The sequence below is a fragment of the Schistocerca piceifrons genome, chromosome 6 (genome assembly GCF_021461385.2).
Source record: "Schistocerca piceifrons isolate TAMUIC-IGC-003096 chromosome 6, iqSchPice1.1, whole genome shotgun sequence".
NCBI classification, from domain to species: domain Eukaryota; kingdom Metazoa; phylum Arthropoda; class Insecta; order Orthoptera; family Acrididae; genus Schistocerca; species Schistocerca piceifrons.
In genome coordinates this window covers 573,854,403-573,867,752 of record NC_060143.1, presented here as the reverse complement: position 1 = coordinate 573,867,752, position 13,350 = coordinate 573,854,403, and the positions used below count along the sequence as shown (strand labels likewise).

General features: G+C 39.6%; 1 protein-coding gene across 1 annotated transcript in view; it reads left to right on the top strand.

Annotated features, from left to right (window-relative positions):
- LOC124802876 (cGMP-dependent 3',5'-cyclic phosphodiesterase-like) overlaps nucleotides 1–13,350 on the top strand; it is a 267,877-nt gene that overhangs the window by 136,560 nt on the left and 117,967 nt on the right. Inside the window, exon 7 of the mRNA XM_047263921.1 lies at nucleotides 11,898–12,123. Coding sequence (XP_047119877.1) covers nucleotides 11,898–12,123 — 226 coding nt within the window. The remainder of the gene's footprint in view (nucleotides 1–11,897; nucleotides 12,124–13,350) is intronic.

The following is a 13,350-nucleotide window of genomic DNA, read 5'->3' as shown; positions in this document are numbered from 1 at the left end:
TCCAATGTTAATGGAATGAGAAGAAAGCTTAACAACTGGTACAATGGAACGTACCCTCTGTCATGTGCTTCACAGTGGTTTGCAGAGAATAGGTGTAGATATGACATATTTATACTTTAATCCAGAATATTAATCACATTTTTCAATCTTATAGTGCATTTTCTGAATTTTGCTCCATAGAATGTGGATTTCCATAAAGAAATGTTAAACCGTTTTATTTGACAGTGCTCTCGCAGTTTTCATGAAGTAGAAATATAGTCTCATGATCTAGGAGGACTGTATTTTGGTAAATCACTATGAAGCAGTCATGCTTCAATTTCCTTTAACCCTCCAAAGTCTTTTTACATTCTTTTTCTTTCAATCTGGATTTGAGCTGAGAAAGTGATCAGGAATGGATGAACACGACTTCTTAGGGAAGCCGTAATTGTGACTGACAGTGCTGTTGGAATAAATAGATCTGATATTGTTTTGTTCAATGATGAACCTACAACAATTTTTAATGATGAGAGTGTGAAGAATGTGGAATTATTTGCTCTTACACTTTCCCAGATTTCCTCATTTAAGCATGCATCTGTTACACCTTGCAATATAGAAAGATCATTTTCTGCGCTAAAGAAGGTCTCAGCATATAAGGGCATAAGCCTAAATGGGGTGAATTGTGATTATTATTTATTTATCATGTGGCTTTTAGTGCTAGGAGTCTCCGAAGATACGTTTGGCTTACCGTCAATGCAGCTCTTATCATTTAAGCAGAGAGGCTGCATCTGTAAGGGAATTGGAATATGTCAGGAACGAGAGAAATACCAAGAGGAATTGTCTGTGGCCTATAGTAAATCAGCCCTGGCATTAGCCTAAATTGAAAATAGAAAACCACAGAAAATCATTATCAAGGTTGGCGGCAGATGGGTTTGAACCATGTCACCTCTCGAGTCCAAGTGTTGCTATCTTAGCATCTCAACATGTAAAGCTACCCCAGTCTGTTTAAAATTAGGAGAAACTGGTTTTACATTGTTTTAAAACAAAATAAAATGCATCTCAATGAAAGGTGAAATTCTGATATTACATGTTTTTCCTTTAATTGTGCACATTTGGTCATTTGACAGTGCAAGAACATGTGCATATTTTACGAGTAATTGTGCATGGAATTCTTGCCTTCATTTATTACAGTATTACAAGAGCATGAATAGATGAAAAAGGGAGGGGGGGGGGGGGGGCTGGGATTCAGGATGCAGTTGGCTCAGATGAATTCAAGTAGCCCACTGAAAAATTGCTTCAGAAATGAATAAACTATAGAATCTGCTGTCAGCACATACCCCTTCTGGTTTCCACAAACCAAGTGCGCCCATATGCTAGTTTGTAGGAGGAGAGGCATGGAGTATTTTGATTATTTTGGAAGCTGAATGGTGACTTGCAAGTAGCTATTAAAATGTTTCTGTATTGAAAATGGTTTTCATTATTGGGTAAGGACCTTGTGACCAGATTGGGCGATATGTTGCTATTTGGTCCACTACTGATGCAGTTTTAAGCAAGTTTCTTAAAGGACTGCATCCATAATCATGTGGGTGATATTTTGTATTGATCAACACAATTTTTGGGCAACACAGGCAAATCCAAGTGTATTTTTATATACTAATTTTAATGTAATGTTATTTGTAATGATCTTCACCACTCTGCTGCCTTGTGAAATACTGAATTATTGCAAACCCAGAGTTCTACCAGTCTCCAAATAACAGCTCCAATGCTACCATTAAACTGGCATAGATATGTAATTAGCTTATTATAGTAGTACTTGCATATTTTTAACTTACCATATTGTTAGTGAATGAATCAAAATCAATTTTCCTCTTCTTTTTTGTTACAAACTTATTCAAAATTAGAAACTCTCTCAACAGCACACTGCACTAAAACACTAAACAGCTGCATTTACATTAAATTCAGCTGTAAGTAAGAACTGAACTGATTAACAAAACAACAACTGATCTCAAGTAAAGCCAGCAATGTTCAGTTGGTCTTGGCTAAAGTAGGGGTGGATGGTAGTTGATAATGTTATTGATATATCGTTAGTTTAAATATATCGATGGCCATGTTGACTACCAAGAGTGCGTATCCGATTATCTTCATATGACTGAAAATCAAAATATCTTGCAATTTCACTTTACAGCAGCTAGGTCATATGTACTTTCATTTAAATGATTTGGGAGGGGGGGGGGGGGGGATGTCCCAACACCCCTGCCACATTTGGCTATGTCCTTGACTGGGCGCGCGCGCCACACACACACACACACACACACACACACACACACACACACACAAATTGGATAGATAAAACAGTCTATTTACCAGGCAGGGGCAGAACAGCCCCCCCCCCCCCCCCCCGCACTACCCCCCCCCCCCCCCACACACACACACACACACACAAAAGACAGTTGTAACAGGCAAGCCTTCAGAGATAGTGGCTCTTTCTTCAGGCAGGAGGGTTGAAGGGGAAGGAAGGGGGGTGAAGGGAAAGGACTGGAGAGATCTAGGAAAAGGGATAGATTTTGGGAAAGTCACCCAGAACTGCGAGTCTGGGGCTGTGTTCACTAGTTTTTGAGCTGGGATGGGAAGGAAAGACTGATTGTTGGGGACTGCATCAGACAAGATTTGAAAACCTGAGAGCTTAAAGGTAGAAGACAGGGAAATATGCAGACAGAGATCACTGCTTAAACATCGTGCATGAGTTAATAAGATTGAAAAGCTAAGTAGTGCATTGTATGTAAGAGTGGTGGGAGGGGGTGGGGAGGTGGGTGAACAATAGACAGGTAAGACAATGAAAGATGTAGAAACCAAAACAGAGTGAAGCAAAGAGTAGTTACAATTAAGAAATGCTGAGACAGAAGAAATTAACATAAATTGTGGCCAGGTGGGCAGCAAGAACCAAGGACATGTTGTAGTGCTAGTTCCCACCCAGAGATTTCTGAGAAACAGATTTCTGGGGAAAGAATGCAGATGGCGCATGTGGTGAAACAGGCACAGAGGTCACGATGGTCATGTTGTAGAGCATTGCGAGTTGCCAGTATACACCCTCTGCCTATGCCCATTGATCATAATTGATAATTTGGTGGTAGTCATGCCAATGTAGAAGGCTGAACAGTGTTTACGTAACAGCTGCTATACGATACGTGTAGTTTCTCAGAAGGCTCTCCTGTTGATAGTATATGTTTTGCCAGTTACAGGTCTGTTGTAGTTGATGGTAAAAGGGTGCATAAGGTATGCCTTGCAGTGGGGATGGTCACAGGGTAGAAGCCATGGGTTAGGGAGATGGGTGCAGAAGTAGCATAGGGTCTGACAAAAATATTGTGGAGATTGGGAGGGCAACAGAAAGATACTCTAGGTGTGGTGGGCAAAATTTCAGACAGAATGGATCTCATTTATGGGCATGATTTTAGGACGTCGAGGACCTGTCAAAGTAGCTGATAACACATTCCAGACCAGTATACTACTGAGTGACCAATGGTGTGCTCCGAAGTTGTTTTTTGGTGGTATCAGCAGTACTAGGATTGGATGTGTGGCTCGGGAAATCTGCTTTTTAACTAGGCTGATGGAGTAATTACGTGCAGTGAAGGCTGAGGTGAGAATGCTGGTATATTGCTGTAAAGTATATATCACACACCTGGTAGAATACTTCATGATGAGATGGACCCTCCATGGTATACTGTCTTTCAGCTGCAAAATTTCTTAGTGAGTTTTCTAGTAAGTTCCTCCATTTCCAAGTTTCAGTGAACATATTAAGCTCTTATTGATAGCTGACTTCGTTATCTATATTAGAAATGCAATTGAGCTTTTTAAAAAATTGAGTCCTGTGTGACAGACGAAGGAGGAAAGCTTATAATTTGAAATGTCACCACTGGTTCTACTGCTTCATAGTAATACAATTCTTTCTGACAGCTGATTTTTTTTTTCCAGATGAGAACTAATTTTGTAACAAATTGTGCATTCAAGTAACCTAAAAGAGTGGAATCTTAAGTAATTCTGTTTGCCACATCTCAGTCCCCACTCCTGTTCTTCTCATTGTTTTCTTAATTCCTCCAGTTTAGTGTACATTTTACCTGTCTACCTACAACTCTCTGTACCTGCACTCAACTAATTGTCTGCTGGGTTTGACTTTGCTCTCATCTTTCTCACCATATATCAGGAAAATATTCCCTACCATCATGTTTTTATACCACTTTGGTAGACCTGCAAAATAATTAAAATATAATTCTGAAAATCTCACAGCAGCTTTTTCTTAGATAATTAGTATGTCTTTTTGTAACATTTTACTTTCAGATTTTTGTCAGTATTAGAAAATTTTGTTCACTAATTAGACTGTTCTTCTCTTTTTAGATGATATACAACTTTATAATTTCAGGTTTGCCATTGAGAATCTACATCCATTCACATTAATTATTTGACAATATTTTAATGTGATACCAGTAGTGAATTCTCGGTGTTTAGATTGAAATTTTAGTGAAATCTGAACCAATAGTAACCAATGTTTTTTGGTTTATAACATTAGTTTTCTGTGTTCTTGTTAACTCCTACGTGTGTCTCATAATGAATGCTGCCACGGATGTCTGTGAATAATGCTTCATTGTAATCTGTTGTTTCATTTGTGATCATTGTAAGATAACAGATGTCACCTATTGTAATTTAAGGGAGGACGTGGATGTCAGTGAAATTCTGGTTTCTAAAATTTATCTCACATCTATTGTTACTAAATAACATGCTGCATTTTAGCTATCAACGTATCCTCTATTGTTTCACAACAAGAGTGACATATTTTCCTTCCCAGGTAGCATTAAGATTCATCAGTGAGTGACTGTTTTGGAAACTAAACATGGATAATTTTTTATTCATCAATCCAATTGTTTTATAGTGGACTGATGGGTGGCGCAGACATATACATATCAGAAAACTGTGTTCACTAGTTTTTGAGCTCAGCTGTTTTTCTAGTTGTTTTTAAAGAGGAGGATAAGGTCTGGATAGATACACAGACCCCCCAAATACAGACTATTGCAGGAATGCTGATTATTGGTAGCATTTGTGTGGGCTGATGGATGTAGGACAAGAGTAGGGAAGTATGCACAAGGTAAGGAGGGGGTAGTGTCAGTAGGAACAAGAAAGAGAGATGACTTAGTGGTGACATGACAAGCTGAGAGGAGATATGAGGGGTACAGCTTATAAGAGATACAGGGAGTCAGGGAAGGAGCGGGTGACAAGGAGGGAAGGGAGGAGCGTGGGTGGGGGAAGGAAGGAGAGAGCTTGCATAAAGGGAGAGGGGGGCTTGAGAGTGGTAGGTGAAGGGGAAGGCAGTAGACATTCTGGGCAGGGAAGGAGTGGGTGATGGAAGTTGGATAGGAGTTTGAAAGGATGCACAAGGCATGGAGGGGTAGCGGAGTAATGAAAACGTGGTCATGTGTGTGAATTGTGCTTGTGTGTGTGTGTGTGTGTGTGTGTGTGTGTGTGTGTGTGTGTGCTGTCTAATTTAGATAAGGTCTTTTGGCCAAAAGCTCACTTGTTTAGCATTCTTTTTGTTGTGCCTGTCTGCAACTCACTCGCTTGTTTAGCATTCTTTTTGTTGTGCCTTTCTGCAACTCACTACCTCCACTGTATGGTGAGCAGCAATCTATCATTTTCGTATTATTGTCATTATTCCATCCTGGATTTTCCATTATATAGTATCTACCATTTTTATCTCCATTATATCACTTCCACTATAAATTTTCGCTTTTAAACTAGTTTTTCAGTCTCACTGTTTCTTTCCCTACCATCTAACCATGAATTCGTACTTTTTCTACCTCTGCCAATTTGAAAATTCTCCTTTGCCCTAGCAAAACTCCAATAACACATCCTATTTCTGAATTCTTGTCCGAAATGTGGTATCTCATTTAATTTGCTTACCATTTAAATTGCCACCCATTCTACCACAAGAATCTTTACCTTTTCCAATTGATTCAGTCCCTCATCCTCACCAGTGTGGTCCTTCATAATTATAGAGTTCAATCTCAAACCATACCTGAGAGCCTATGCTCCTTTTGTGAAATCCATTTACTCAGTGACCACAAATTCGTCAATGATATCATTGCAATAGAAAGTCTTGTCTTTCATCAGTGGGCACAGCATTCTGAGCACCACCTGAGGAAGCTGGAAGCAGTCACAGCTACTCCTGTCTGATGGCCGCATGGGGTTACCTCTAGCCCTCTGACCCAATCACCTGTCAACCCCTTATAGCTCCCTGGCAATGCCTTTCTGATTTACTCCACCTTCCACATCCCCAAAAACCTCTTCGAACCTCTATGAAACACACTGTCCCTTAACACGCATCCTGTAACACTGTTGTCAACCTTTCTGCTGAAACTCTGTCTCCTGCAGAAGTCCCAGTACTTTCTAAAAGTGTCACCCTTAGCCTCAAACCTAATTTCTTCATGCTGAACTTGTAAAGGACCTCTTTTCCTTTCCTAGTTCTTTGCAGTTGAAACACTTCTTCACCACACACCCCACTGACAATAGTCAACCAAAACCCCCATATGAAACCTATTTTAAAACAGTTCCATCATGACTCCAACTGTGATCCTCTTGCAATTTCACCTAGCAATCCTCTGGTAATCTTTCAAGAATTTTCACTTATACCTTGGCCTCACCTTGAGTTCCTAAATCCTTCCCTAGTAGTGAGTCCAGTATCACTCCTATGGAACAGATAGTTGTCCATAATGTGAAAACCGATCCAGACCTTATCCTCCTCTTAAGAAACAATGGCTCGTGAATTGTAGTGACTATGTGGCTGAGGGTCACTGCGAACTTTCTGACACCTGCATATAAACCTTACACACATGACACCATCCCAGAAGTTCAGCAGCTCCTCAAGGCCTGAGGTACATCCAGAAACCTAAGATCTGAGTGCATCTCCCTCCTCACACCAGCAACCTCCCATTCTCCTTCCTTTTACCTGCTCTCCAGAAACCACAAAACCAACCCTATATGTCTCCCTACAGGTCACCCCATTGGGGCTAGCTACAATGCTCCCACAGAATGAACCTTTGTCTTTGCTGACCAACAGCTCCAAACTGTTGTCCATAACCTCCCAACCCACATCCAAGGTTGTTCATTTCGTTCAAAACCTTCCCACAGTTAATGTTATGCTACCACTAGAGTCCTTGTAGTTCGCTGTGGCTGGAACGTCCTTGTAAACTAACGTCCCCCTTGCCCAAGGCCTTATGGCCAAGGAACACTACCTTCCTCAGGGTCTTCCTGATACCAAACTCACCACCTCTTTCCTAATCCTCCAGACCAGTCACATTCTGTACCAACTTGTTTATGGGCCATCTAGAGGAATCCTTTCTATCCAGTCACACATAAAAGCCCTTGCTTGGTTAAGGGATACATGACATTTTCATGATCTTGACCCATGGCATATCCTACCTTTACTCTTTCCTCCACAACCTTAGCACCTGCTCTGAAGTCTGCTTCACCTGGTCCTTGTCAACTCAACGAGCTACTTTCCTAGATGTTGATCTCCACCTCTCAAATGGCTCAATAAATGCATCTTTTCATATCAAGTGCAGCAATCATTATCAGCAGCTCCTCTTTGATAACTGTCACCTGCCCCATGTCAAACTGTCTCTTCCTTACAGCCCACCCATGGCCACCGCATCTGTGGTGGAAAGCAGGAGTTGTTTAAATGTACCAGTGACCTTACCAGAGCCTTTATTGATAGACAGTATCCTATCCAGCTCATCTATAAACAGATCTCCCATGCCATTTCCTCCTCTGATGCAAGTAAACCTGGTAAACTGTCACTAACTAGCACTCTTCTGGCCTTGCAAACTCAACCACTTTCCTTACCAGGGCTTCGAGTACATCTCATTGTTTTCAGAAATTATGGATATCATACCCAGAATCCTATCTACTTCACTCAAAGCAGTGTTTCATTACCCATGTAACTTACAGATATTGTCCATCCCCATTCCAATCCTGCACACCATGGGTCATCCCTTCTGGTGACGCAGGTGCGAGACCTATCCCTTACGTCCATCCACCATCTCATACCACAGTTGAGTCACAGACATTCTTACCCAACAAAAGACAGTGCAACATGTGAAAGCAGCCATGTTATATATCAGCTATGCTGTAATTATTGTGCAGCATTCTATGTGGGCATGACAGGTAACCAACTGTGTCCACTCACATGAATGGCCATTGCCAAACTGTGACCAGCCATAGATTTGACCATTCAGTTGCCAAACCTGCTGCACACCACAACCATAACGACTTTAACAGCTGCTTCACTACACTTGCAATTTGGATACTCTCTTTCAGCACAAGTTTCTCTGAACTACATGGGTGGAAATTGTCTCTCCAGCTTATCCTGCATTCATTCTCTCCTCCTCCCTCCCTCCCTCCCTCCCTCCCTCCCTCCCTCCCTCCCTCCCTCTCCTCCCTCCCTTCCTCTCCTCCCTCTTCCCCCATTCCATCCCACTCCCATCCTCTCCCTTTCAACCTCACCTCCCTGTGTCCCCCTCTGACTCTATCTCCAGTTTTGTACCTCCTCCCTTCCCTCCCCCCCCCCCCCCCTCTCCTTATATCTCTTATATGCTCTGCTCCCTCAGAACTCATTTTATCTTGTGCACTGCTGAGTCAGCTGTCTTTCCTGCTCCTGCCTCACACTATCCCGCTACTTTCATTGATTCATGTGTCTTACCCTACCCCCTCCCCATTTGTATCACTCCAAGCAACTACTATCAGTAATTGGTAATAATGAATATTCCGTGTTGCTGTGGATGTGGTAGTGTGTACTTGGATGCCTGTGTGGTTATGAGTGTGAATGCCTGTAGCTTTTTCTAGAAAATGAGTCAGAGCTTGAAAGCTAATGAACACTGTATTCTGTTCCATGTATCTATGTGCCACAAGTCACTCCACTATAGGTTGGTGGTTGCTTTTCCCGTATTTTACATACAGGGCCATTCAAACAGAAGGAGCAGATTTAAAACATTTATTGATTCCAAAATACAAAAGATAAAAACACAATTCCAACGTTCCTGGAAAGAGAAAAGTTCAAATTTTTATGCGTTCAATGTGAGCACCCATTCCAGCACGTTTAATGGAAGAGGAGAAGCAGAAGATGAACTTCATCATTGGTGACTTCCCAGGTGTCCAGACCTCACACCTTGTGACTTTTATCTATGGGGTTGTGTAAAAGACTGTTTTTATCCACCCTATGCCTGATAGGCTTGAAAGTCTGCAACATCACATTGTTGAAGCTGTGAATTCGATAATGAGAGACCAGCTGCTCCATGTGTGGCAGAAAATGAGCCACTGTTTTGATTTTTGCCATGTAACACATGGTGCTCACATTGAATGTATAAAAATTTGAACTTTTCTCTTTCCAGGAATGTTGGAATTGGGTTTCTTTCTTTTGCAGTTTGGAAGCAATAAATATTTGGTATCTGTTCCTTCTTTTTGAATAGCACTGTGTTGTTCCTTGCAGGATTTTTATTATTGTAATCCAATCTTTTTACAATCCACATAAGAAAAGTTTGTGTTCTTGTGAACAGTGGCCCAGTATTGATTAAGACCACTATTTTTTTATCTCTTTTGCACATACAATTGATATATATATAAGACTTTTAAAGTACTTTGTGCAACGTATTTAGTGACGTACCCCCTAAAACGTATACACATTTCTCGTCTCATAGTTAAACTCTTGTCAAGTAAACTGTGCATGTTTGTCATAAACCTATTGTTAGGTGGATACTGTTTCTTGATAGTTTGTTAATAGTCCATTGCAGTAGTTTAGGTCGTGAATATCTCTTTTTATGAGTTGTGTTCTCTACTGTACTTACAAACCAGCAATATTTTCTCCAGATGTTCTTTCCAAAGATAAATGTTTCTGTTACATTCACACGAGCAATAACAGAATACTTAAGTAGTCCATTGACAGTATAACAAACCAAATTAACATAATACAGCTTGATCCCCAAAGATACAAAATGCTGAAAATAAGTTCCACATGGTCTGATAATGAAAAAGGAGGAGATAATTCAAGAATGAGACTTAAGTCATTTCTCAGACCCTGACCTAATGGAAAAGTTCGTGCTGAAAATGGTGTAGGCGTTAAACATTTCAATATTTTTTTACAGATTGTCTTATCTGCAAGTGACAAGTTGATGAATGGGTCTTCAAATCATCTGGCAGGCCTAGCTGCTGAACATCAGCCTCAACATGTTTACAGATTGTACAGAGACAATGAAAGATTTGCACCTGGGAAATATTTTTTTGCATATGTGATGGAAGTTTTCCCTTTTTTATGAAACCTACACACAAAATATATTTAAATTGAAGGTAATTAACAATTTGAATATATAAGGCATTGACCCTGCACTAAAAATTGAATCATGATCTACAAGGCCATGTTTGCTGGTAACACACAAATAGCATGTTAGGTCCCATTATTGTGTACTCAGGTTTTCTTGGCAAGGAGTTGTGCATCTAAATGTATGAAAGAAGCATTTAAAATTAATTGCACTTTCAGCTGTTGACACTATTTTGTTTCCACCAAGTTTCCTCTACAAAACATTAACCTTTTGATTATACTAATTTGTTTTACCCTGCCTACAGTGGTAATACACACTGAGCTAATTTTTGCACATTTAACCTTTTATGTTTTCCTCATAAATGTTTAACAGGTTACTGGCTCCTAATGAATCAAATTCTGTTTGGTTCCTTCGTGATCTCTTTAACTGTAATAATGTCCTGTGACACATCTTAAGGGATCCTGTCAATCTGAATCACCCATAGTCAGAGACCATTGCTCTGATATGCATGTTCAACAAAACTTTCTGTCTCTGTTGAGAAAGAAAATTTACAGACCAATAGAGTTCAGGTAACATGCAGATACAAGTAAAAATTGTAAAATGATAATTGTGAATTACTGAATTTCTTAGAAGACCACTTCTTTTTTCTTATTCTGTTGTCTGACAGTGCAGGCTATATTATCCCTGTTCACTGTAGTTGCTTTGAATGAGCATGACACTATTGTAGATATCTTTCTTTGAGCTACTAATCTTGTCAATCAATTGAAAAATTAAAGAAGCAATCTCCTTTGTAAATACCTAAATTGTGACAAAATGGAAATGTGCTCACAAAAGCTATGAAATTATGAGACACAATTGCTGACCAGTAGTACGTCTCATTATTTTATGTGTGATTGTTATGCAGATCTAAAGCATGAAGATGATCAATGTGACAAGGATTTGAATTTCTCCTTGTCTGTTGATAGGTCTATTACCTTTAATACAAAATATGCCCATATAAAGGAAACTGCCCAAGATGGCTGCTTAAGCTTTTAAACTAAAGCGAAAAATATGAAATGTTGCACTCATTTATAAATGTGATTATTTGGTTTTCAACATATTGCATTTATGCAACTGATGATAACAGGAATTGTTCTCACTGTAGCACACTGGTGGTGGTAGTAGTGGTGGTGGTGGTGATACTGTTGCTGGCAATAGTTATGACCTTTTATTGTTAATATGATAGCATTTTTGAATAATTTCCATCAGTAGTTGTGCTTACATTACTACTTTATGCTACAGATATGTTGTTTCAAAAAGTATTGTGAACCCTCTGTGTTTTGTAGATTAAGTGTGTGTATAATTAAATTGGCATAGTAAGCACATAGGTTGGATGCAGTATGTATTAGGATGAAGTATGTATTTCACTGGTTTAAGCTTAACGGATTACTGAATTACACTGTTAACCTTTTTGAGCTTCCATGTAGTGTGTCAAAATGTTGCAACAAATTATCTCTCTAGTTCCTAAGTTGCACCTACTAATTTATAAGCCTTCTATAAAATAAGACTTTCCCCTTGTGTTTTCAGGAACATACTTTGCTTTCCTATTCACCATGAAAATGTCATAGTGGGAGTTGCCCAGATGTGTAACAAGAGAAATGGCTACTACTTTGATGTGTTCGATGAAGAAGTTGCAATGGCATTTAGTATTTACTGTGGCATAAGTATTATGCACAGCTTAGTGTATAAGAAGATACAAGAAGCACAGGCAAGGTACAAGATGGCAAATGAGCTTATGATGTATCACATGAAGGTATGTATCCTCCACTGATTTATGTATTTTTTGTTGCATTTAACACTACTATAGTGAGACTGATTTATTTATGTAGGAATTATTTAATTGCTTTTTCTAAATCATCTTAAATTCACTTTATTAATGTAGACCACAAGAAGAAAAGAAAGTAAGTTTAGAGTTTAATGTCCTGTAAAGAGTGAGGTCATTAAAGGTGGAGCACAAGCTTAGATTCTATAGGCATGTGGAAGGAAATTCGTTATGTCTTACCATCCCAGCATTTGCTGTAAGCAATTTAGGGAAGCAGCTGGAAATCTAAACCTGGATGACTGATTATTAATATTTTCCCACAATGCCAATCCAGTCTCCATTGTATCTGCGTAGCTCACTGCATATAGCCTGGTCAGTAAATGTGTTTACTGTTCTCATTCCTTCTGTTCTAACTTTTAGGGGAGTTTCCATTTTCTCTCACACTAGATGGCTGCTGAAGTTCCAACTAAAAAGTTGTCTAGGTACCCAGATGTAAATTGTGGTCCATTACCTATCGGTCTTATTTTATGCAGGCCTCAAATTCTCCAACACACTTACACATATTCTTTCCTCTGGACTAAAATGATTCCAAGCAGTTGACCCGTATTGTAGTCTCCACTATAACTGCATAGCTCCCTTTATATAACCTGCTCTATAAAAGCTATTGGTGAGTGGTTACCTTTCTTTTATTTTATGTATAACTCATCTAGGAATTTCCATCGTTCTTACATTTTGTTGATTCTCCATCCAAGATAACATACTACATCATGCTCGTAAAGAAATCCTCAGTCTAGTCACAAATTCGCTTGATACCCCATATGAGTGTATTTAAAGTAGATGTGATACTGAGCCAAATGCTTTCTGGAAGTAATCTCTCTGAGTGCCTTGACCCATGGGTTTGAGGAAGCCACTTGGGAAAAGCACAAGTTGGGTTTCCCATTATAGAAGCTTTCAGTAAGCTTGCTGGCTGGCGTGATGGAGGTAATTCTTTTTGAGATACCTTATTATGTTTGATCTCAGAATATGTTCTAAATTTTTACAAGAAATGGGTGTCAAGGAAACTGGACAGTATTTTGTATCCATCTTGTAGATGGATGTGATATGGGCGTTGTTCAAACCACTGGGCAGAGGTTTTGGTTCGTGGGATCAATTGTATGTTATGGTTAAAAGAGGAGCTTACACAGCCACAAAGTCAGTAGAGAATCTGAGAAGTGGTAA